General features: G+C 36.0%; 2 protein-coding genes across 13 annotated transcripts in view; one reads left to right on the top strand and one right to left on the bottom strand.

The window, feature by feature from the left end:
* Window positions 1-12,116, bottom strand: part of LOC145934379 (uncharacterized) — a 120,089-nt gene extending 107,973 nt beyond the window's left edge. The window contains exon 1 of one of the 3 annotated variants that reach the window (XM_083034780.1): window positions 11,917-12,116. In XM_083034780.1, the coding sequence (XP_082890906.1) occupies window positions 11,917-11,948 (32 nt within the window). In that variant the 5' untranslated portion in view covers window positions 11,949-12,116. The other 2 variants (XM_083034755.1, XM_083034763.1) reach the window with 2 other exon arrangements.
* A 2,460-nt stretch (window positions 12,117-14,576) lies between these two features.
* Kdm3 (Lysine demethylase 3) overlaps window positions 14,577-27,794 on the top strand; it is a 283,441-nt gene continuing 270,223 nt past the window's right edge. For 9 of the 10 annotated variants that reach the window (XM_083034681.1, XM_083034671.1, XM_083034664.1 and 6 more), the window contains exon 1: window positions 14,577-15,858. In XM_083034681.1, coding sequence (XP_082890807.1) covers window positions 15,703-15,858 — 156 coding nt within the window. In that variant the 5' untranslated portion in view covers window positions 14,577-15,702. The remainder of the gene's footprint in view (window positions 15,859-27,794) is intronic. The other variant, XM_083034670.1, reaches the window with a different exon arrangement.

The raw sequence follows: 27,794 nt of genomic DNA, 5'->3' as shown, positions 1-27,794 counted from the left end.
TGTTTGAACCGTTCACCAGCTGATCATCTATTAGCAAGAGGCAGTCCGGGCAGAGACAGAGCATTATAGCTAGATTAGAAAGTACAGATTTCATTCAGCTAAAGTGGCTCGCTAAATCTAGCAACATCAGAATACTTCTGGAAGAGGTCGACCTATCCCTCTCTTATCAGCATCGTCCTCTCCATTGATTTTCCTAAATCTACGATTTATCTTAAATACATCGAGTGATTAATCCAAAACCGGCTGAAATATTTCCGCTGTTTTGTTCCCACCGATTCCCATTAATTCAGCTGCATTTCACGTGCATATCTTATTTTTTAACATAACATGCCCATAATTCAATAAAAGATATTTATGATGGTGTGTCTGCATGCATAAAAGCGCTACATGTAACTATAGGATTTATTTGTCGTACACTCTCGGCGCAAAATATTGCCATTTGATTCTCTTGATTCGTATAGTATCTAAGAGAAAATATTTCAAATGTAAGAGACTTAATACTTTAATAATATAAATTTATATATAAATTGTATATAATATATATAATTATTTATTAAAGAGAGAGTTTTTGTAAATTATATTATTACGTGATAAGTAAATTTCCAACTTTTTTTTTACATTAAATAATGTAATTTATAATAAAAACGCGATATCCGACAGATATATTCAATCGCAAGGAACTAAGTCTCTCGATTTCGGTCTTTGTTCTCGTACAGAAATTTACAAGGAGTGTATCCTTCGGATGCTCCCCCTGAAAGGACTTGCTCTCGCACGCGATAGTTTACTTTCTCTCGACCCGATTGTCGCGCTAGTTTGCTACCGCGTTTTTTTCTTCGCAGTCGCTTCGTGGTTGGCCGATCCTGTGCACGCCCGATCGGTTCCTTTATCGTCACGTCGGAGCGGCCAGTCTCGACTGTGGTGCAACGACCGGCTAAGTGATTCGACTAACGTTTTCTAAGTGGCGGTTCAAAGGGAGGCGCTCGCCTTTCCTCCGCTGATTCCCTTTCTTCCTCTTCTTCTCCTTGGCCGTGCCGACCAAGTTTCTCTTCTTCCCTTTCTCTCTCGACGTCCTTGTTCCTTGGAATTTTCACGAATTTTCTCTCTTCCCTTCGTAATCGTCGCTGATCCCGCTTCGATTTTATTTGCGTCACCACGTCGCCGATTCAGATGTAAATCACCACAGTGCCGTCGTTGAAGAAGATCGTTATGCGAATCTGTTGCTTGACTCTGGAGGACATGTCGCCAACGGCGATATTACAATCCAAACGTGGATAAAAGATTAAGAGGTTAAATTTCAGCGATGCCGCGCGATATTTTTGCTCGATTGGCTCCCTTTAATTCGCGGATTTTTTTCTTCAAACTTGTAAAGCCTCGTCACGTACTTCTGTAAAATCGTACGTTCGATTATTCGCGATACGATGCGAGTTAATAAATCTTCCATTCACGGTCTCAACAGGCGCTAAACCGTTCGCTGAGGCGACGTGACGGGATCAAGGGTATGACATTCTGGCGTCGACGGCAGCGTTGATTCCCTCGTCAGCAGCATCGCCATTCTCTCGGCTCTCGGATGCAGCGATCGGATAATGACGATGATTAATCGCCTGCGTCGCCATGCCGATCGAACATTCGCGAGAATCCGACGCACGATTTAAGAGAGACAGCCGCCGCGTTTTATTCCATCAACACTATCGTCCAGCACATTCACTGTAGATTCTTCTATTCAATCGTCTTCACAGCCTTGTCTTAGATATTATCGCTGTAAAACTCATGCTTGCATTTTCTTCAATTTCACACGAGATAGAGAGATACAGTTCGGAGAGGCGCAAAATGTTCTATTTTTAATCTTAAAATCAGACAAAACGATCATAGGTTTATCGGCTCGCTATTTTTGACATGTAAATTCTTGCTTGCAAGCCTTGGTAATTGGCAGTTTCTGAGGCAATCTAGAGCGGTATTGTTCTATTTATAATTCTGAAATCGGAGCACCGTATAAGAGATAAAAATTTTACCGATGTCTTCACAGCCTGGTTTACTCGGATGTTATCGTTAACGTTGTACAGTCTTATTTGCGTTGATTGATTTAGCAATTCCTTAAAATAGTCTACAGCAGTATTGTTCTATTTTCGAAATCTGTGTTTCGAGGTAAAATTTGTAGGTTGCAACGGACGTAAATCGTAGTCGATCGATGTGAATCTGTGACTTAATTGGTTAATATTTTGCGACGATTTTATCGCGCTGACAATTTGCGTTTTATCCTCGTGGAACCGATCCGAAAAACGCGTGCGTTCCTGACACACGTACGAACGAACTGCGAGATATAACTTCTTTGCACTTCTCTTGAGACGACCAGTGGGAGCTTTTTGTCTCGCGTGTCCGTCCCACAAGCGCCGCGACGCCCCAAGCCCCAACTGGAAGCCGGCCACTTCTACGCTTGGGTTTATATTTAAACAGCGGAGCGCCGCCGACGACGATGTCGACGTCGACGCATCGTCTTTCCCGATGCGTCGACCGGGCGTCGAGAAGAAAGAACGAAAGAATTGGGGGGAAAAGAATATACATTGAGAGAGAAAGAGAAATACCAGACTGAAAGAAAAAAATCTCCGCTTTTGCGAAATGAAAACATTTCTGAGACATGTGATATATTGGCGCAGGTAAAATATGCGGTGTGTTTAAAAGAGAAATATTATTCGAAGAAGAAAAGCTTGTGTGCGAATAGAACTCGTATATAAATATACGAAATGTATGGCGCGAGCGATAAAGTGGGAGGTGAGATGGTTGCATAATAATTCACGAGAAGATCATATTCTGTGCTTATCATTTTTTAATATTTTTGATTCGAATCTTTTCTTTGTATATTTTGTTTTATTTATACAGTCGACAATTTTAAAAATAGGATATAACTGTAAATGTAATATATAGAGATGTATGATTATGTTTTTTTTTTATCATCAATTGTGGTGTGATTTTCTTTTTTGGTTCTGTTAAATTTCTTTCGCGACATTTTAGTACAATACGTAAAAATTTATGCACGCGGCACAGTATGAAGCGTCGGAAAATCCATGCTAATAAAAGAACGTATAAATATAAACGTCACAGGATCACGGACCTCCCACACTGTGTGATACGCATATCCGATATTTTAAACGGGGTTACCCAGGAAAGTTCACACGTGGTGAATGAACGTTTAACGATTTGCAACGCGAAGAAAGCTAGACGGCGTAAAATCTGCCTGTGACAAAACACATGTATGAATATCGATTATCATCGCAATATAATTAATAGCTCAATTATTCAAATTAGAATTGTTAATATAGGCAATAATCATTATATGTACATGCCATTTAATTTAAAGCATAATCTTGTTTAATATATTCAACAGAAATCACTATAATAATATTAACAATTAAACATTTATTAAAGCACATATATTTTGTAAATAAAAATAGAAATTCGTAGTCGCGCATGTAGCTAATATATTATCCGTTAATTTTGAAACATGCTGTGTTTAAAATATCTTGGTTAATCAAGTATTCTCCATGTTTCATCGTGCAATATATAAACGGTTACGTTTAATAATCAGTTGTGCAAACACAGAGCGCATACATCAAGCGCAATCAGAGTGCTTGCATTCGAATCAGTCTTTACAATTCGGACAGTCCGCACACAGGTACGTTCGACCTCCATCGATAAATATTGCAGGGCAAACCGTTGTATCTATCCTTTCGTCACGCTCGCGAAACGTGCGTTCTCACCGAGGAAAGGAAATCCCGAAGGGGCATCTCGACGGTCTCGAATGCTCGGCGTTCCGGCACGCCATTCGAATCTTCGCGAGATCTTCCTTTTTCTTCTCTACCCGTCTGCCCACGCGCTCCAACTACCACCCATCCGCGAAAGAGATAAAAGGACGAGTAGACGAAGGAGCAAAGAGAGAGATCTGGGCTGAACGAAGGAGCAAAAAAAAAGAGAGCCAAGATCGGAGAAGGAGAGAAAGCGTGATATATGGAGAAAGAGATGGTTTGCGTGTGTTTGTTTGTGTGAGGGAGAACATCGCGCGGCGATATCAGGACGTAGAGTTTCGGGGTACGCCCAAAGGGTCATCACCCTTTCGTGGCAATCCTCCCCCTCCCCCTTCCTCACTTTTGTGCATGCCGTCCTTCTATTTCCTCCGCGTCCCTCTCCTTTCGTCTTCTCTTTCGCTGGACTGGTCCCCACTCCATCTTCCTCATGCTCTAACAGTGCACCCCCGTGTGACGTGCACTTTTACTCCCTGGCGCGTCTCCAGGGACGAAGAAATACGATTCGCCCCGCGAGAAAATGGCGTAATTATATACGAGAGCGGAAAGGAGAGGAAGGACGCGTAAATCACGGCGAGGAAGCAACGGGGCGTGCAAGACTTCGGCGAGGAGTCTCGCATCCGCCGAAATCACGGTTCGAAAAAGGGTTCCGAGAACCTTTTCTCCTTCCTACCACCGGAATCAGGAAAAGATGAAAACTTTGAGGATGTTAAGGGTGCTGTGTTCTCCCTCGCGATATCTCTACTGTCTAGGGCAGTTATTTTCCGTTTGTCTTGTTAGAGTCACTTTTTATGTACTTCTAGAAACAGGAACGAATCTTTAATTTTTAAATCAAGAATGTACCGGTTTCGAATCTTGTTAAGGAAGCTCTTTCTTTTTTCCTTCAGTCGTTCCGTTCTTATAATCGCACAAGAGCATTGCTGCGTCACGGACGACTATATTTGTGGTTCAATATCCTCCTCATTATGATGGCGTCACATCAGAAGGGAGCCGCTCGCGTGACTCGCTTCTTGATAACGTGACTGACAGCCGATGGAGATTCAAGCTCCGCGGATCATATGATGATGATACGGGTACAATGAGCTCGGCACGATGTCGCCGTCTTTCATAAAACGCTCGATGCATAACGTCGCATATTAGAAGTTTCAAAACGCGATCGTTTATCAATCATTATTTAAGTAACAAAATAATAAAAACAAAATTGGCAAAATAAATATGTAATAGCAAATATACTAAAGGAAAAATATATATAATAATCGCAATAAGGCGACCATAAACATATAATCAAAAATAAAATAAAAATATTTATATAAACGGTAATCAATTGTATGTATATGCATTCATAAATAAAAGTTTAACATTAATATTATATTAAGAAAAGAATATGCAAGTCATACAAAAAAGAGAGAGATGCGAAAGTTTCTTGACTTAAAGAGTTAAAGTAAGATAGACTTAATGTAATCATACGCAAGATTATTACTAGACCTTCAAACCATGACATATTTTTCATTAAATCGGAACGAGAAAATCGAGATGCAAATCACAACGTAATCTCGAGATTCTTAACGTTGATGAAGCTCCCGCGAATAATTGCTTCTTCAGTGCAAATGACGATAAAATATGCTACGGGATACATAAATAGGTTTTAATATTAATCTACGACCGTTAATGATGGGCTGCACGTCGCGAGACGTTAACGTAAAATTGCAAACCGCTCCGCACACCTTTATTTGTTTTTATTATTATAAATATACATCTATACTTATAGATCGGTCGTTTGAACGTGTAATGAATGTGTATGAATCTGTGTAACGGAACAATTAATATGTACAAGTCTTCCAACGTATTGATAGCTAAATGCTGTCATGAAGAGAAAATTTATAATTGTAAAGCGTCATTAGGCGTTAGGTTAGTAAAAATACATTATTATATATTAAATTTGATTATTTTCACAGAAACATATATGTTATGTATAAATATTTTATTCGATTAAAATATATATCATTTATTCTGTTGCGACTTATTTCAAAAAACATTTCAAATTATGTACAGAAAAAATAGTTTCCTAAATTATTTTGAAATTAAAAAACCTTTCACTTATCTTTTATTTTCTATATTTTTCAAATTGTTTTCATTTGTATTATTTTTTTCTTAAAAATGCTATTTATAATTAATGCACAATTTAATTGGATGTATATGTCTTCGATTTGTTGTTTTCTTTGTCAAGAGTATATACAAACTGTATATGCATAGATAAATAAAACTTTTCCCGTTTGCTACTGGGAAGACCGCCATAATTAAGAAGACGACAAAGTCCCGCTGAAATTTCCTTCTTATTTTCAGAGCGGAAGCCCTGAGTTCTCGTATTCGACGTCGGAGACAACGGAAAAAAATTATGCGTCACGAGTGCCAGGGGACTCCCGCATCTCGTAATTAGCAAGCGGCGCATTCTTAATTATTCTAATGAGGGCAATGACGTCACGAGACTCCGCTCTGAGAATCCCGGAGTAGAATCGGCTAGGAATATTAATGCGTCGCATCAACACTATTTTTTCCCCCTTTCTCTCTCTCTCTCTCTCTCTCTCTCTTGCTTTTCTTTTCTTCCAACATTGTTGCGAGAGAAGCCTTTAAATATCTGAGACCTTTTCACGCGGATTTCCCTTCGCCGCGTGAGAGCACGTCGTAATAAAAAAAAAGAAAACCTAACCAGTTTTATGACGATACACAATTGTGTTTTAGAATATAGAGACTTCTGACCCAACCACACGCGCGCGCGTGCGTATGGTTATGTTTTTTGCGTATCATGATATGTGCGTATCCGTGCGACTTCAAAAGTCGCCGCACGGCCGGATGCAGCGCGTGCGGTAATAACGCGGTCGTTATTCTTGATATGCAAAGTGGAAATAAACGTGGAATGCGGGTTACGAGATCAACGATGTCCGGCGAGCATGGAATTTACGGGCGAAAATCATAAATTATGTATAATGTAGTTTTAGTTTAATTTAGTGATATATAATAGATCTCGCTTATCTCTTATACATTGTGCGTTTTTATTTTTTCGTACATTCATAACTCTTACAATTGTTATTGTTGTATTAATCCCACGGGCTTGGAAATTTTAAAACATTACACGAATAGCACACAAGAGCTATTGATGCACAACTAAAGCAAAATATCATGAAATTACATTTCTATATCAATAACCATTTTGACTAAATATATCTTGGTATATACTAATAAATATCTAATAATGTAATATTTCAATAAATTTTAATAATAATAATCCTTTCAGAGTAAATTTAACATATTCCAATGAAATAAAACTTTTATTTAAATATCTTTATAATTTTGATTTCATTAAATAGTGCTTTGCTCTTTTCTATAAAATTCGAATAATAATGACATATACTTCAATACAATATGTTTAATAAAATTGTTTGCATTGCAAGCTAACTAAAACTTTTAATGTACATATTATTATATTTCAGAAAGTTTTAAAATAAAATTTGAATTTCGCAAAATTTTATATTATTAAACTTTATATTTTATATATTTATACTTTATATATTTTATATTTTATATATCATTAAACTTGACAAAGTAGATAAAATAAGGTATATATCAAAATACGGCATATCAAAATGCTCATTGATTTTAGCGTTAATTATGGATCATATAAATGAGAGTGGCATTTCCACGATGTGGAAGAATTTTACGTAGTCTGATGTAAATATATGCGACCCCTCCGTTATTTTGCTCTTGTCGACTCGACGAGAGGGATAGGACAAAACCAGAGGGAGAACTAAACAAGCTCCCGCCGCCCTTCACACGATGGTCGAGTAGACGTCGAGGGCGCTACGACGGGCTTGTGTTAGGGCGAGAAAGGTTAACGCGATCTCTCGTACAAGGGTGTACGGAATATTGATTCGCACCGGTGTTAGGAGCCTTCTAGTCCCGTAGGTGTACGTTCGAGAAAGGCAAACGCGAATGCACACACGTTTAAAGTGTTACGATGTCATCGAAAATTATATTTTAAAGGGTTGTTATATTATTAATGAAAATCCTGCGAGAGAGAAACAAACGCTTGTGTCGCGAGTTTTTAATTTTGAGCTTAATTACTTTTACATATTTGTTTAAATTTTTAAATTATATCACTTAATTAGCTGAAAATTTCCAATACTTAATTATTTCTTAAATAGTGTTTATTTTTTTTGAATACTCGAGCATGAAAATTTAAAATCCAAATTATATTTTCATGGATGGATTAGAGAGAGAGAGAAATTTAAAGAGTAATTAAAATAACTAAAAAACTATATTTTTTTTCAAAAAGTAGCATATAAATTTTGTAAAATAATTCCTTACAATGGTAATTGCAGCTTAAAAGCAAGACAAATGATGTTTATAATAAAATACATTATAGATATACATATAAAGTCTCGTGTGCACGCGTATCTAAAATGGATTTTAAATATTATGAATCCTGTTTTAAAATCTTTGATTTCCACCATTTCTATAAGACAAATTAAAAAAAAAAAAAGATTATCTGTTATGTTTAATATTCATCATCTATATATTTAATATTATATAGTTTAATGCCAAGCCTCTCCTACTTTGAACGTAAATTCCTGCTAATCGGAGCAATAAAATCCAGACTATAACAACAAATTAGCACAAAATTAATGTTAAATTAATTGATAAATGCGACTTTATTTGGCAACGGTGGGAGGACCTTAATATAGGTTACTCGACTTGGAATTTTCAGAAATTATGTACGATTTCTTTCACGTTCTTTCAAAAAATAATAAATTATGTGTGTGTATCGCATGTAAGATAAGATTAAAAATTTTTCAAGTTAAAGAATTTTATTAAAAATAAAGATATTTTTATGCAAGTAATGAAGAAACTGTATACGGTTGCATATGAGCCCTTCGTACAACGACAATGTACAATGGAGTACCACCCTCCTGTTGCCAACCGGGCATCGATCCAACGAACGACCAAGTTTCTTCTTGTAGATGCCTAGAAGCATCTCTCTCTCTCTTTCTCTCTCGATATATTTGCTTTCTTGTCGGTGATTTTTTTTCCGAAAGGATTTGCAAGAGTATGAAAAGCGTGTGGAAAGAGCACGGGAATATAGAAACTATTGCGAAAAGATTGACCATTATTGTTAGATACAGATGTCGAGTGCTATTTTCGTGTCGATCGAAACGCCTTCTATGCATAGAAGAGCAAAATGAGAGAAATTTAACCCTTTGAAACCCACTGGTTTCGGTTCAAAAATCTTTTGGAAGCCTCTATTTTATCGAAGCTCTATCGGATTTGAAAAAGTAATTTTGGAGTAAAATTCTTCGGATTTTAAAGGATTAAAAGATATTCTTCGATTAAGTTCTTCAATCGTGTATACTAACAAAAATCTAGTTTACTTCACATAGATAGAATATAAAAGCAGAGAAAATATTCACAGAAAAAGAAAGAAAAATTTTATTTCAATGAGAAGATTCTTATAGATAAAATAAAATTAAAAGATATTTAGAAGATTCTTATAGATAAAATAAAATTAAAAGATTTTGACAATTTAAAATTTTTTAGAATTTAAATAGAATACAAAACTGTATTTTTAAATTAACGTGAGCTTTAATATAAATAATGAGTCTTTCTTTTTCTGAAGTTTAATTGTCAAGATATTTAAAGTTCAAAATTAAAGAGTTAAAATCGATTGCCATTCGTAAATATATATTTTTGAAATATTCTGTATATATCCGAAAAAGGCATGCTTTTAAATTTTTTATAAAGTCACTATAAAGTCGCATGTGCAAATATAGATGGTACGTAATGGAGTATGCACTAAAGGAAATGTATACATAGTGGCGTTGTGGAATAGCAGAAACGCATTTGGTAAACCGGATGCACTTACGAAACACTTTTTATATTTTACTCGAGAATCCTTCTTTTATATAAGAATATATTATTATAAAAATATTGATAAATTTTCAATTTTTAAATTATATATACCTATTTCGTTTTTTGTCTCAAATCTTAAACCTGTGTTCAAAGTGTTACACCTTGTACACACGTTTAAGATTTGAGACAAAAAACAGTATTGTGCGTTACTATAGACAAAGATTTAAAACATGAAACATTGTTTTAAAAGTATAAATCAGTCATTCTGCTCAGATCCTAAATCTAATAAAATTGAAATTTATAATATTTATAGACATTTATTTCTTTGTATTTTATAATGTTTGAAAGATTTGATAGATTTTTTCTTTGGTTTTCTGAATCATGTAAAAAAATTCCGCGATTCCTCGGTCTCTCGGTTTACCTTGTGCCAGATCTCGGAATGGCGTTTCTCCGTTTCGTTCTAATTTATTATCAAGTGCAGCGTGCGGCCGTGAGTCACATGACAAGCCGGCGACGAGAGATCGGGGCGGACGTTCACGCACATTGTCGCACGAGCGGGGACATGCGTGAGTGTGCGAGCGCAGTCGGACAACACCGTAAACCGTAAACAAAACGTGCCTCTTAGCGAGGGAGAACGAAGAGTGCAACGACCTGCGCTATTGTGTGACGTAGCTTTCGAGTCAGCTGACGCCGCGGGACACATCGTTTACTTATCGCGCGCGCGATTGTTTTGACATTCCGTTCGCTTCAACCATCACTTTATTTGATTATTTTCCCATTATAAAAGAATGTCTGAACATTCTTAAACATCTCGCCGTGTGCGTCAGGCGAAAATATATCTTGAATATTGAAATTATTTCAATTTAATGTAAAAAATGTGTTTAAAAAATTAAGTAAGATTTTCTATATAGGAAGATTCTAAGAAATTTTAAACTTGATCCAATATTTTAAAAATTATTGAACTCTTTTATATCTTCCGTATAAAAAAAGCATTGTTAATTGTTCATTTCTCTATAATAGAAAATATTTTAACATGTGTGATGTATTAATAAATATATATAATAGTAAATTAAAATGTATATCAAACAAATTTGCATATTTTCATCGACAAATATATGTGAGTATTAATTATACAATTTTTTTAAATTCATCGACATGTAAAAATATAAAAAGAGCGTGAGAAAGCTGTCGCGTTTCTACGCAATATTTATACAAAAATATCAAATAACGCTTCTACGAACTTAATAAGACATATTCGTCATTGCGCATACGCTGCTCTGGTTTTCGCAAGCGAATGTAATACCGATAATCGCATTTGAAGTTTTGTAACATCTGCGTATATCTTGACGTAGATAGCAACGTTGGGTTATGTTAGGTTAGGTTAGGTTCTTACGTCCTTTACCACAACAGATTGTTACAAGACCAATGCTCGCTTTCACTCTGACGCTCACTCAACGAGCCGCATTAATTAGGAATCACGATTTTATCATCACTCGTGCGAGAGACCCTTATCTCTTCCGCGTTATAACATCGTTTGTCCTCATCGCGTTAACCGATTCTCGACTGCGCATTCATTCGAAAATGTTAGTGACATTGATTATCCTACCTTTACTCCGGATCCGGTCGACTGCGTCCTTCCTCTTCTTCCCCTCCTTCTTTTCGTGAATTTAAACTTCTCCGGTCTCTTGCGTCACTCCTTGGTATCCACTGCGAAGATTCCGCTGTATCAAGGATCCTACCAAACATGGAAATGCCTCTCCTCGATATCTGGACGCGATGACACAATCTTCCACCATGGATGAGAGAGAGAAAGAGAGAAAATTCACTGATGGCCGTTCAACGACAGCTGAGCCAAATTCCAGAGCCTTCGTATTTTGTTCTCTTTGTCATGACAGCGAACTGTCGGGAGCGAGCGATAAGAGCGAGAGGGATAGGTATACAAAGAACGTATATATGCGCGGTATCTATAGAGACGGATCACCGATCGAGCGAACGGTCGAAACGAAGCAGGCGACGAGATAATCACTACACGCGAGAATCGGATGGAACATCTCGCGTTTCGACGACACGTGTAGAGCCGCCGCTGTGCGAGTAAAAATAAACTGCACCGCATTTTCTCCGGACGGCGGACAATGGCGATGGCCCGGAGTCGCACAGTCGATCCAAGTCGATGCACGAGGCTTTTTTACGGCGATACCGGACATCGGAATCGTATACTCACATGACGAGACGCGAGACGATGGACGATATCATATTAACGGGTTCTTGCGGCTCCGCGGGACGCGCGCGAACGGCTAGAAACGAACGACTAAATGCGGACGACCGTCTGTAGCACCGCTGCTCACAGATCAGCCATGTTGGACTGTGGCAGCTGGCTGGCCTGCTACTGCGCGTGTGACGTCACGGCGTGTTTTGATCACGTGACGCGTCAACCTCGTATAGCGCGCGGGTTCAATAAACACATTAATCGACGAAGATTTAGAATTTTAGAAAATTCCTGTTTCATAAATATTAGATAAATATGTAAATAGACTGGTTAGAGCCGAACGCGAATAAACTTTTTTTCTATATGACGTTTGTGTTAATTAAATTAAAGAAACTACGTAGATTTTTTTTATTTCAAACTAATATTTTTTATCTATCTTTTTACATTTGAACTTTTTCCTGCATCGAAATTCAGACTGAACTATGTTTTGAAAATATTGCATATATAATAAGCTATATTCGAATATTATTTTTTGCAAATACCAACATAATTTATGTCATCATTAATTAACTACTAGTTTCTCGAAATTCAATATTGTAATAAATAAACATTCTTTGAAAAAAAACAAGCAAGTAAAAAAAAGTTATTTTTAATGAATAAAAAAGTTGAAAACAATTGAAAAAGATTTAAGATGTGAAAGCATTATGAATTTCTTTGTTAAGCTATTATTAAATTTCACCGACATGCTGCATTAACGTTCGATTAATTGGAACAATTTATATTATGCAATACATTTTTCTAAGGTTTTTTTTCAGACATTTCACCGATTTTAAAAATTGCAACCATAAAACGTCTTCCGGCAACCCGTTAAGCGCGTAAACACACAAATTTTCCGGTCGCAAGAGAGAAAAGAAAAAGAAAACTAAAAACTAGGATAAGAAAACAGAAAAAGGGAGAAAAATAATAGGGAAATTCCATCGGCAAAAACATCTTCTGGCTCACCACGAATCTGCAAACAAACACAAATCCTGCATTAAAAAAGGAGGAAATGTCGACTAGAAGTCTTAATAATTATACGTAAAGCTTACTATACTGGAACATAAAAAGGTTTTTTAGTATTCGCATCCTCATAAATTTTTCACCGAAGAAGAAGAATAATATCAAGATAAACGAATGAAAAATTGGATTTATTCATGAATATACTTCGTACATAAAACAATGTAATATTAATAACGTATAATTAATTAAGGCCCGATTGCACCAACGTTATTTTGGCTTTAAGCGAGACTTAAATATATATCCATCTTTATCTTTCTTTTTAAATAAATAAAGACAAACACATATTTAAGTCTCTTAAAACCAAAAGTGATGTTGGTACCATCAGGCCTAAATAAAAAAACTTAGAAATTATTTTATCACAAACTGTCAATAAAATAGCATACACATTTCACAAAGATAAGTATAAAAATCTCCTCTTCAAATTAAAAAAAGATTTATGTATTTCGGGGCAAACTAAATTTGTTAAAAAAAAAAAAAATCAGAGATTATTTCTCTCCTTAATTTCTTTCTTTAATACTTACAATGCTCGAACGCGATTATATCTCAAACATCTCGATATCATAAATAATTGTACTAAATAAAGGAGGAAACAGCTATATTATATTTGCATTAATATCTTAGAATTTCGAAATTGAACCCGCTTTAACCGGATCAACCCTAACGGAATCAAAAGTTGCGATGTTTAAATATCGCGTGCAATTATATCGAAACGTTTATGGTGCAGATTTAATCGCAATCGAATATTATAATTGCTGAAATAATTGAATCAGTAAGTGTAATTAATATTGTAATCGCTACATACTACATTATATTAGGATAATTATAACTATGTTGTAGTGCGAGTAGTGTAAGAATCATTCTTATCACATTCAAATTATAATTTTGTTATTAAGAATAAAATATCGTGCAAATAAGCGACCTTTATATTAAACATTTACACGATTAAGATATAATGAACGCTTTAAAGATCAAACCAAAAATCATTAGAAAGCCTTTTCTTTCATTTTAATCAATTATTCCTGGGAACAAAAGATAAAAACTTGCATTTTCAGGAGAAATATTCGCTCGTCCCTCTGACAATGAGAGAGAAGAAAAATAAAAAAACAAAAAATGCTGGAAAAACCCAGGGGTTATATACGGCGTATGTACGTCGATAAGTTGAGTAGAGCATAGAACGTGAATATGCGTGTCGCACACGCAGTGGGAGAAGGTAGAAGCAACAACGATTCCCTCCCCCTCGACATCTTTTTCTATACAATGAGTCGTCTCTCTCGCGCCACCCGCACGCGTCTCGCAGTCGGTTCTATGGGCTTAAAGTACCCTACCTTCGTGACAGTCTCGTGCACGATGGATAGCGGCGAAGTGAGGCGCGACGTTCTGTGCCGTGGTGTGCGGAGTGAAGCGAGGTGAGGTGCCGTGGAAAAAGAAGGGGGAGAGAGAGCGCGCGCTCGGCGCTCGCTCGGCTGGCGAAAGGACGGGGGTGGGGGAAACGTGCCGGCGGCGGGAGAAGGCGCGATAGAAACGGGTGGGAGAGGGCGCGCGCGCGAGAGGGGGGGGAGAATGTACGGGCCAAGGGAAGGAGCTGTGCCTCCCTGCCGTCCGCCCGCAGTGCGCGCTATGCGATATCGTTGGACGGTCATGTGTGTGTCACTCTCACGTTCACATTGGTACCGTTCGGAATCCTTAAACCGCGCGTTGGCGGTGTAGCTACCGCCGCTGTTACCGTCCGCCGTCGCGTAGTGTGTGATGTCAAATAGTGTTACACCTGGTGTGTATTCCGGAAGTTGAAAGTGTGTCCGGTTCGAGAGTTGCCTCTGTGCGCGGACGTCAAGCAGGAGAGTGATCGCCGTCGTTCTTTCTCTCCCTCTCTCTCTGTTTCTTGTCACATCGGTCTCGCGTCTTGGACCGATCGCGCGCGCATCGGAGTATTGTTATATACCGATAATATACGAAAAAAAAAAAAAAAAAAAAATGCGCACGCACAGTCGGTGGCGCGGAGAAGAATCGCCGTAGAGACGCGCGCGCGCGCCGGGAGAGCGGAGAGAAAACATCGTGAAGTAAAACGCGGCGAAAATCGCGCCAGACAGAGGAGGGAGAGGTACATACGTTTGAAGTCGTGCGCGAACGAGTCTCGTGTTCGAGTCTGTTTTCACGGCGGAAGAGAGAAGACACCGCGCGCGCGCGGGCGCGCGAGAGTCCACCGAACGCAAAGGCAAAGAGAAATAAGGAGTGGCTGCGTGAAGTAGTGTGTTGGTAAAGGAAGAGCGAGATAGGAGAGTGTGACCGGCCGTCGCCTCATGGTTCTGTTGTTTAATGGCCCTTCGTGATCGCGCGCGGCAGGAAGAAGAGATCGGCCGCGGAGCGGTGGTGCTTTGTGCCGTCAAGGAATAGTGATCGTTTGTGACAGTGTCCGCCGTCGCCTTCGTCCCCTCCCCCCGGTGCGTGCGCCCGTTGTTGTTTTTCTTTTGTTTTTGGGGGCGAGGCACGCTCCTCGGAGGATAGAAGGAAAAACCGGGTCGGCAACAGGGGGGCGAGAGAGAACGAGCCAGCCAGCAAGAGAACGAGAGAGCGGAGCGAGAGAGAAGACGGAAGAGGAGCGGGAACACACAGTGGGGGAGGAGACAAGGGGCGCCTACTCTCGGAAGGGGGGAGGGGGACGTGCGAGGGAAAGGGTGACTGGCGGATCCGGCTGTGGCGATCCGAAGTCGCGGATTCGGCACGCCGCGGTGTACCGATCGTAATATGGCGTACAAGTTTCGCGAGGAGATCGTGGGAAAGAGGTTTCTCTCGGTGAGTGGTTTCACCAAGCTGAAGGTGAATAAAATTAGTGAGTGGGGTTGGCGTGCGGGGGTGATACGTGCTGCCAGTCACAGGGATAACGGCTGTCATGATCTTCAGGTCAGTGAAAAAAGCGTCTTTTTTTCAATTTTTCCAATCGTCTCTCGCGAGTATACGTTTTCAGGAATGATCGCAATTATCCTAGCTTTGCGCGTGCGGGTCGATGCGTGTAATACGATATATTTCTTCGTACATTTCTCGACCTGGCCTGGTGTCGCGCCGTTTATGTTTACATCAGCGCGTGACCTTTCGTGCGTTGTATATCCGAAGTACGTTCGCCGGCTCTCTCGACGATTATTCCACGAATCGCTCGCCTCACCTTAGCGGCGACATGTTATTGTTACGTGAAACGGAATTCTCCGGGGTTCGATGTACAAATATGCGGGAAAATATATCGTATTATATATTAATCGTGTCGCGAATATAATTCTCTCGTGCTTCTTTGAAAAAAACTTTCTTCTTTTTTATCAAAATTATATTATATTTTAGAATAATATCATCATGTATCGAATTACTTGTAATACTATATTGCGCTTTCGAAAATGATACAATGATATACCGAAGTGTTGAATGAAGTTATCGTTATTACAGATTAGAGAGTAAATTGAAAATTACGAATAATATTTACGAAATATATATTATTAATTGTAAATGCTTTTGGCTTTTGTGAAAAGATTGTAGTGGAATAATCATCGATCGCAACGCGGACGCACATTTCAAGAATTATATCTACTTGTTTTATAAATATTTGCGAATATAATATACAGAATTTTCTTGTTACTTCTCAACAAGAAACATATTTGAGACGAATAAATTGAATAAACATGTTCTTCTAAAGTAATCGGGCGATGATAGCTTGAAATTTATATACATATCTTTTTGAAGTAATATAAATGTTTGCATATTTTCGAAGGACGTTCTTTTTGAATGTCACGTATTTTAGATAGTAGATAGTAAACATAAAATCGCTAATATTTATCGAAATACTTTACAAGTATGATATGCTTGATATATTACACAAATTTCTATATGTCTTGCATTTATATTACCATAAAATTGCATATTATTCATATATAATATTGCATATTATCATGCGTGTCTATTTTTGATCTGCGAAGACGCAATTATTGGGGACTGGTTTCATTATTAAATCACAATGTCTACAAACAGCAAGTTTCTAATGACAATCACTGTTATCAATATCTATCAATGTTTTAATCCAAAAAATGTAGTAAGCCAATGTCAATTTAAAACTTAGATCAGAGTCTTTCGTTAATGTATTGAAATAAAATTCGTCGAGAAGCGTTAAAACATTTCGTGATTTACATAGATTTTACATATTCTTAAAAATATTTCATACTCACGCAGTCTTTTATAATTAAAAATTTTAAAGCTTGAACAAAAGAATTAATGCTCGAAGAATTGGCGGTTGTCGGTTGATATAATTACGCAGGTTTAACTGTCAGGTCTCTTTTTTTTCCTTTCAAATCGAGTCACAACTATTTCAGTTTTCGAGGACATTGGCAACTTATGTATCAACGCCATTTACACACAGACACACATACATCCGTGTCTGTACACACTCGACGTACATGTTTCACGTTACTTGGCCAGTGATATTTGCCAATTATATTCTGTAGCCAAAAGCCGTGGATTATTATGCCGGTCGAGCGTAAAATCTCGGAAAATTTCAACCTTGTAGAAGCCGATTTTTCTATTGCTTTACGATTTACGACGTCAAAATTCATTTCGATCCGAATGAATCACGTGTTCGAACAGTTATTATCGCGGCTCTGTTACGCAACAAATCGAATTTCGGAACACTCAGACACGCGCGCGCAAAATTAATACGGAGTATCACTTTGGTGGCAGTACTTATCTCTTACGGTCTTACGTAAAAGAAACAGTTGCCCTCGGATACCACTCATTAGCCAATGAAACAATCTCGATAACGCTAATATTAATTTACTTGTATATTATTATTATTACCAGCATAATTATCGAGATATTTTCACAAAAGAAATGTTACAAAGATAGTATTTTGGTAGAGAAAGATTACTATAGTTTGAGAATGTTGATATTTATTACGAGAAACATAACAAAATATTATATTTATATTAAAATATTATTTTAACGTAAGAAGGGAATAAAATCTTTCTGTGTTTTCTGTCAGTATCAATTTGAGTATCTGAACAAATTTTATTTTGAGTTGTAATGTATTACGTATATTATATGTTTGCGATTCGTCCATTAGCAATGTGTTTAATAACAAATATATATTCACGATTGGCATTTCGCGTCGTTGATAATTTTTTGCGAAGTAAAAATAAAGAGAAAGTATTTTGAACGAATTATAATTATAATAAATAAATATTTGCAATTTCACGAGGAAAAAATCGTCTCTTCTCTAACGGGTAATAAAAATTGAGTTATCTATATATAGTTTTTAAATCTAAAATACTTGAAGTATTATCTAGATAATTTAGATATCTATTCTAAACAAAAAATAAATATGAGTGGTTATTTTTTCTTAATTTTCTACTTAAATTATCTACACAACATATACGTAAAATATCTAAACTACAGTTTAACATATAAATTAACACACTAAATACATAATATATTATGCAACAATTATTTTTTCTTATTTTTCTGTATGCAACAGTTATTTACATAATCTTTTTATATAGAAATTATATATTTCTATATAGAAATTGATATGTAACAAATGGAAAGATAACTCGTTAACATTTATATACAAGTTTGGTTATACTCGGAAAGAATATATAGCAATTTTTATTAATATATAATGATATATGTGTGTGAACTATTAAATTTAAAATTTAAAAAACTAGTTTTACTTGTGTTACTTATACTTTCGTTGTTTTTTATTTAAAAAAATTTTTTTTTAATTTTACAAATATAAAAAAATCCGCATTAATTATATACACTAAAACTTCTTCACACATTATCCCACGGTTCAAATATTTCTTCTGTAAATTACGTAATTTACCCAAGCCGGCACCAGTTGTCAGTCGCGATGCAGTCGATCGATCTCCGACACTCGGAATTAATAATACCAGTATTTATTCGCGAGACTCATTAACGGGTCGTTCGGTTTCAACCATCCCTAAAGCCGGGTACTCACTATGGCCTGCAACGTGCAACGCAACGGTTGCTGCTGTAACCTAGAGTATTGTTAAACTCGAGTTTAAGACGTACTCATTAGGTTACAGCAACCGTTGCGTTGCACGTTGCAGGCCATAGTGAGTACCCGGCTTAATAACTCTCGCAGCGTCTGCGAATTTATCGCGGCGCCAAGGAACACCGGACGCCACCCGGAATGAATTTAGTTGACATCTGTTTAGTATTTGCCGCTCTAAAGGGTCAACGATTACAAACGCTATTAAATATTCCGGGGTCATCGCCGTGCGGACTCGCAAACAAGTCCGTTTTCCGGTTTTCTCGTCTCGAAAAGTGCTTTTGCGCTTCTCGACTCGTAGGCGATTCTAATGGTTAATGAGAACTCTGGCTTCGTCGGAAGTGAAAGTCGAGCCGCCGCTTTTAATCCTAATAATAATCTTGGCGCGAGAGGTATTCGTAATAAGTAAAATAGTTTTTCTCGAAGGAAAAAATGTTCTCCTCTCCTTTTTCTCTCTCCTCCCCCCTCTCTCTCTCTCTCTCTCTGGCTTTGTACGTATGTCGATAGTGTCGACGATAAAGAGAAGCACCTTGAAGTATTGACAAGTTGAAATATCGAACGCGGAGAAAATAGGTGTTTTATCGATAAGGGCGTATTGGTATGAGACTCGCGCGCTCGTCACCTTGAAACTTCTCTGTGCTAACTTTAGACGTGAAATGATGCATAACTCAACAATGCACTATAAATCGCAGTCTGGGATGACAATGAAATGTGAGAGACGACATAGTATATAATCATATAAAATAGTTTTTTAGTCTAATCAACGAATTTGTTTGAAATTATTTGTATCGGATCTCTCAAGAAACTTCATTTGATGCAATTCGAGTTTTTATAGAAAAATTTTCATCATCCATAATAATGAGAAACTTAAAGAAAATAGCTTTTTCGAGCTCTCTTTATGAATAGATTAGTATAATCAAATTAAACATATAAAATTGATTTATAAATCATGAGTTAAAAATATTCTGTTTGGAGAGAAAAATTATCAAGAATTAATTACCATTTTTATTCAGATGTTTTACACATATAAAGTTTCAAATTTTTGTTATGAATTTTATTTTGTCATATATTATATAGTATTATTATTTTTGCTATTTCACAAATCTGTTTTTAATACTTAGAATGTATTTTCTATAGCTTTAATCCAATTATTTTTCGATATATATGATTCGACTATACACTCCATTATGTTGAGAGCAATTTTTCGAAAAATGTTTATTCAAGTAAAACTTTCCTTGATTCGAAAATGTATTTTGATGATATTTTTGATATAGAAATCTTTCTATTGTTTCAATGCCGCTTTCCTCGCGCACCTGCCGCCTTCTTCGAAGAAGCACCGTTATACTTGATGCACGAAATGTACGAAGCGCCTGGAGAGAGAGAGAGAGACGGCTCTGTAACGCGGTTACGCGGGATGGTACATTGGTCAGGAAGAAATTCCGGGAGGGACGAGGGGAATTTGATCCGGTAGGGATGAAAGGGGAACTGTTGCAGGGACCAGAAACCGTAGCAGTGGTGGTACCCCCGAATTATCGAGAGTTCGCGATCGTGCTACAGACCCTGAAATTTGCGGTTCGCGAAACCGCGTACCGGCCACGTACTATACGTATACCCAACACTTTCGCATAATTTGTATAGCGGGGCGATGTTTCGTTACCATCGAAAATTGCGGGGAAAATTTCGGGTCAAACCCGACGAGGTTGTCAAATAAATTCGGCGACCGACGATTTCCTGGCGAAATGTTCGACAGATTTATTTTGCATACGATGTAAGTCTCCGATTTTGAAACATTGCAAATTCTCATAAGATGTAAACGAAATTTTTCGATCATCGTTTTTGACATCGTTTTTGAAATAAATGATGTTTGCCTCGACAGAAGTAAACGCGTGCTTGCGCGTGCATCGAGCACGTATATCGCTCTCTTGTGTATGTCATATTATATGCAAAGATTCTTTTTAAGTTACGAAATGTTGTTTTTTTCATCAACATATGTGTGTTGCACCCTATCTTATCTTATCGGGAAGAGAGTCAGTAAAGTCATGGTCATATCATTTGTAATGAACTCCTTGTATCGCTTTAATAGCGTGACGCTATTCGCTGTTTGCACTTTTTTACTTTCCTTGTGCAAGTTAAGAACAGATTGCAAATTTGCAACAGTAGAAACGAATTGAGCTCGTACATATGATCGTAGTTCTGATTGTCTCAAAGAAATCACATTCTCTTTTCTAAAGGATTGATTTTTAATTTCAACAAAGACGTGTTGGCTATTTTTGGATTTTTATTTAAAAAAAGTTAACAATTTTAAATGTGCATTTTCCAGAAATCGCAATAGAGCAAAAGAAGATTTATTTTAAACTAAGCAAAAATGGAAGTAGAAAAAGGTGTTCTTTTTATAATAATGTTGCTCCAATGTTTTAAATGTGAGGTTAATTAATTTAATTTATTATTTTATTATTTTATCATAATGATTTTATGACAATAGAATTTTTATAAAAAACGTCAAAATTCTTTTAGCTCTATTGTTTATCGTCGATTACAAACGACTGAGATAAATATATCTGCGTGAAAAAATTGCTTTGAATACACACGTTATGAAAAATCCAATTATATAAGTTTTCGCAGAAGCCTTCATGGAGAGAACATGATTTGATGAAAATAATCTCTCAAAAACGTGATTAAAATGCTTGAAATGTGAAAATGATGATCATCGCTGATTAGACAATCTGGCGATTATTTTTTTTCAACAATCTACGTTTATCAGTCTCGGCAGTCACTTTCATTAAGGTTTTTGGAATTCCATGCATTGAAATATTTATTCATATATAATATTGATCTTGAGAGATTCAGATTTTTTTCAAATAAATTTATGTAGAAAGACGATTTCATAATAAAACGCGATTTCAATTATTTTATTCTTGCACAGTTTTTCTTATTTCTATTTCTATATATTCTTTAAGAAGCGTTTTGTTTGTAATTAATTAATTAAGCGCTTGTGCTGTGTATTTAATATGCCAAATAATATTACTAGTACAAAATCATATTTTAAATTTGCAGAATATAGAAAAATAAAATATTATATTATAAAATAGAAATTAAAATATGTTACATTCGAACTGATTCACAATTATATGTAAATGAAAAATATATAAGTTTGCAGACAGTATGAGAGCGTGAATAAGTATTGTTCTTTTCGGCAACATTGAACGATCGATATTGTTAACTCTTTTATTCTTTTTTTTTATAAATGGCAAAATCGATATTACGCGAAATGACGATCTCTCTTTCGTGTCCGATGGTAACTTACATACGGTACTGCGAAACCGCTTCCGTGAGCGTCCGGGTTTCTTCTTGCACTTCGCTGCATAGAATGATTATTATTTACGTTGAATTAGATCACGGCTCGAAATGCACGGATGCGATCGGTCGCGAATGATTTCACATAATCGTGAAATATGACGGTTCTTTGTGCACCGTATATACCTTAAAGCTCACATAACACAACAAAGGGATGGCAGATGCGTTGTGCTACTGTATAATACGCGGCATTTGCACCATACATGTTCGTATTATCAAGCGCTATTTTGTAATCCCGCAATTTGTCCGTCTAGCGCGTCATACAATTAGATACAGTCGATGAGTTTTCCACGAACCACAGGTGCTTAATATACGACGGTCTGTGCGCGTATTCTGACAAATGATCGGTGTCTTCATTTCTCGCGTAATCACTCTGGCAGCGTTCTGCGATCTATGCCGAAACATGTCGAAATTACCGAGATTGAGAGACGTCTGCACCATATGCATGATCAATTGATTGGATTAATCAAAACTAGACCGTGTCATCATTTCCAGATTATTAGAAATCACGAAGAGAAATATATTCTCTTAAATCTATTTTTATTATACAAAAAATTATTTACTTACTATGTTAGATTCCCTTTTATTTTATTTATCTGATTTATTTAAAAAATACGCTCCACATTTTACTTTGCCATTATGTCTAATACCAATAAGCTGCATAATATATCATGCATGTATGTTAAGTAAAAACTGCTTACATCTAAGTGTCGCAAAATGAAATAAAATGAAGTAAAGATTGAGAAACCAGTCACTGACGTATAGAAAGTCGGACTTACAATTAATCTAGATTTTAGTTCGAAATTATATATGGCTTTAATATTAAATAATATTACATATAATCTAACAATTTATATGCGTGCAATTAAGTCAAATAGTATTTGTGGATAATATTCATTAAAAAATTGATTTGATAAACAAAGTCAAGTTTTTATTTAGTCATATTATTTAAGATTAGTCAAGATTAGTTAATTAAGATCACAAACATAAAACTGATTGTGAGCCAAATCTCACTTAAAAAAATTAAATAAACAAAAAAGTTCAGACTTATGATTGAAAATGTTGAATACATACAATAAAATGATATACATATATGAAAGTATCTATATTTTTGGGCTTTATTTTTAATTAATTTTTGTAAATAATAATTATTATTATTAATTACATATATACATATAATGTAATAAAATTATATTATATGTATATTAATGTGAAGAATGGCTTATTTTGCACGCATAGTTTAAATTATCGAATTGATGGATAAATTTTTGTATTTATATTTAAACACGTTACACTCTAGAAACTAAACGGTTCTTCACGCAGTATGTCGCACGTGTTAATGTTTCTTTACAAATATTTTATGCATTAGTTTCTCTTGACAAATATTCGTCATGCCGAGTAGTTGTTTGGTTCCAGTCCCGTTATTGCATTGAGGATCCTATCGCTATCGGTTGCATTCTAATATTAAAATACGAGTGCAACGGCCGCGATATGACCAGACTCGCTTCGATGCGCGCCTTACAGGATTCGCATTATTATCAACACACGGAATAGAGTAGAAAGATATATATTTCATATTCGAGAGGATCAAAGTCTTAAAAAAAAAATATATTATAAAAGAAGGAGAATAATATATTATAGATATATATCTATATTTATTAACAATATAATTAAATTAAAATATTTTAATGAAATAAAAGAAAGAGAACATTGCATGAAAATGCAACATATTTTTATTTTTTGCATTAAGTCAACCGTTTATTTGCTTTTAAATTAAAATGATTATCTTAAATTAAAAAGAAGAGAGAGAGAGAGAGAGTGAGAGTAAAATAGAATGTATCATACATATAATGTAATGCATTATATAAGTTCATAAAAAGATGTGCTTATATAGAAAGAAGAAAATAAAATATTGATTCAAATTAATTACATTATTAAAAGAGAAGAAATGAAAACACATATGTCTCTTTTGTTCTTTTTTTCGCTCTCTCTAGCTTTGTAGGCGATTGTCTCTGTGCAATAGAAATATTTCGCTAATTTGTGGTTCGTCAATATTATTACGCAACGGATCGCCCACGCTGCGACTATGTGTGCCACTTTCCTTGTATATATATACTCGATACATTCGAAACTCTAGCGGGTTTCCTACTTGACCAATCCGAGAAAACGACGTTTCTCCGTGGAAGAATGTATATTTGTCATTTCGCGAAAGTTTTTGACGTGACGTTATTGCTAGATTCGACTACGTTAGAATTGATTATCGTTAATTCTGATTAACCCAGTTTTTGTCTTTCTATCTTATCTATATTCTATATAGTGTTATATTATATAAAAAAGTACACGTACAGTGAATCAATAATTAAATTAAGCAACGTAAATTAACTTAGATTACCGCGGACTAAGTCCAAGTTATTCGGATATGTGCGTGCTCTGACAATCTATATCATCGCGAGTAGTAACTGACAGAGAATCACGCGACAATAGGTCTTTAACCCTATCGCGTGATGTTTTGGTTACTGGTTTTGGTTTACAAAAACACAAGCAATATCTTGAGTGATAGTTTGTCCACGCGAGAACAAATATGTCACACATTTAATTATTATTCTTTCGATATGTGTGAGTTTGCTGAATAATAAAGTAAAGTAACGTATATTGAATAATTTCTGCTTGAATGTAATTTATACACCGAAAAAAAATTTCTTAACTTGACTAAACCTTTCAACTAAATTATTATTTTGTTAATTGATCATATATTAGTATTTAAGTCAAATATACGTTTTATTAGATTTAATATGTTATATTTAATTTAAATATTTCTATATGTTCAATTAACAAAATAATATTTAGTTGAAAGGTTTAGTCAAGTTAACAAATGTTTTTCAGTGTATAATTTATTCACTTTCTTTATAATTCACATACACATTTGGAATGGTCAACTCTGTGTTGCACGTGAAGAATCAGAAGAATTTGTGATATTCGTGCGAAATACTAAACATAACTATAGTCGTCCGCGAACGCGAACCTATCTATCCAATGGTCGGTTGTTGTAAACAATGACTTTGTGTCCGACCCAGATTCTAAGCCCACGTAGAAAGCGGACTCGCTTGCATAATCCCTAAGCGCGTACACGGTATATGCATTCGTTACTTCGCGTGTCGTAGACAGCGCAGACGGATTGCACACCTGTATGTGCGTCACCTATACACCTACGCGCTCGTCTGGACCCGCGTACCGCTATAGAGTTTGCCGCTGGACATACATAATCGATTCGGGCAAAGGTTCTTTGATGTCGCGATGAGAAATGCGAAAATTTCAAGCTCCATTGTGGCATATTAATAATGAGAAAAATGTGCATTATTTTAGAATTAAATGAGAAATTTTTCTAAAGCCTTTTTTTAGTGGCAATAATAAGATATTTAATTGTTAGATTGATAGATTGATAAATTCGTAGATCGTTGGATCGATAATAGGTCGATTTCTCAGATAATAATTCGGAAATTAAATACAGCATAAAAATCAATAAAATGTATTCTACATTATTATTCTACATTAAATTTTTCAGACAATCTATAATTCATGGTAGAAGTCGAAATAATTTATATATAATTATGTAGCATATATTATATATTTTAACATATCTTTTTGTATTTTGATATAATATTCTTTATACAATATGTGTATATTTTAATTCTTTTCGCATTTTTTTTTGTATAATACACGGAGAGAATTTTCTCTTAGAATTTACCCTGAAAATCACATGGTAATCGTGGGACAATATAGTATGGAAAGAATTTTATGAGAATTTCTCTGATTAATATTTATCACAATAAACATAATATCTACACGTTAAAATATAAAACATGTTTGAGTAATTTTACCATGCAATTTAGTAAAATTAATCAAATATGTTTTATATTTTATTGTGATAGATATTATTATTTTTTTGTGATAAATATTAATCAGAGAAATTCTCATAAAATTCTTTCCATGCCATATTGTCCCACGATTACCATGATTTTCAGGGTAAATTTTAAGAGAAAATTCTCTCTGTGTACAAAATTATAAATAGCATTTTGTAATGAATTATATATCATCTAAAATAGACTTTAGAATATCGGAGCATTTAGTATATTAAAATATATATATGTAAAAGTATATTATAGTATGCCTTAGTACACATTTTAATGCAAAGCTTCCTATGCTAATCTATATCATATCTGTGACTTTATATAGAGACATACGTTAATATATATTAAATAAAATATACAATTTAAATCTACGTCCAAAGACAAATTATAATACATAATTATTTAAAATAATACAAGTATCTAAAATATATTTTATTTTTTAAATATCTGTTAGATGTCTTTTCGACTGTTCAAATTTTTATTTTTGTTAATAAAAGTTACTAAAGAATTAATTAAAAAAATAATTTGAATATCAACTAAATTTATTTGATTTATTTCTAGCCAAGTTCGATTTTGCAATTGTTAAAAGTTTGATTCGTTATCATACATATTATCTCTCTAGTAAATTTTCACTATACTCCATTGTTCTTTGATATTCTAACATGTTCCGCGAGTTAAATCGTACTCTGTATCCATTTTCGCTCGTTCTATCGATATCTAGGAGGGAAGAACCGTTCCCGTTAGCTCAGCACTTTCACCCGGATCATCACGACCCAGATGATCGCGTCCCTCTAACGGTGCGGAATGTCTTTTCTCTCTTTCTCTCTGCATCTCCTTACCCTATTCTCTCGTTATCCATTTCGCGAAAAACTTTTCCGCGAACGTCAAACGTTTCCATCACACGTGCGAACAATGCCGTGAAAATCGCACTCGGGTACGATTCGCGACCCGTTTTCAGTTCTCGAGAGAGCGAAGAACGGAGCTTATAGAACGAGCAGCAACGCGGGCCGGCCGGCTCATCGGGAGGAACGGAGTGAGAGGCAGACCGAGAAGAGAACATCGGGAAGAGAGGGTGAGAGGGTGAGAGAGGGGCGAGAGGAAGAGACGGCCGAGAAAACAGGTTCCCCTGGCATACCCGGCGACCAACCGCCGGCCGGGGACCCAGGTCACTCACCCAGATTCTACAAACAACCAAACACCGTCCATCCTCCGCCCGTTTTACCATCCCGTCCTGCTGCGTTCTAGCGCGATGCTCTTCTTCTCTCCGTGGCTTCCTCCCCCGTCTCTCTTCCACCCTCTTTTGTTCTTCTACGCTTTTGCACCTCTGCGCGGGAAGCACCGCGGTACCTGGAAGATTCTGACAAGCGAGGCCAGCTCACCGCGATGATCTTCTTCGGCATGCATGGCGCCGAAGACAACGCGAATTTGCGAGAGAGAGAAAATGAGAGAGAGAGAGAGAGATGTGCTACAGAGAATACCCGATGACACGACGTCTGCGAGACATGACCCTTTTCAAGGTTGCGACTGGGTTC

This window comes from Prenolepis imparis, unplaced genomic scaffold, assembly GCF_030444845.1.
Source record: "Prenolepis imparis isolate NDT839.2.m4 unplaced genomic scaffold, iyPreImpa1.0 SCAF_1, whole genome shotgun sequence".
Lineage (NCBI taxonomy): Eukaryota > Metazoa > Arthropoda > Insecta > Hymenoptera > Formicidae > Prenolepis > Prenolepis imparis.
The sequence above is the reverse complement of the archived record's forward strand: the minus strand, read 5'-3'. Positions and strand labels throughout refer to the sequence as shown.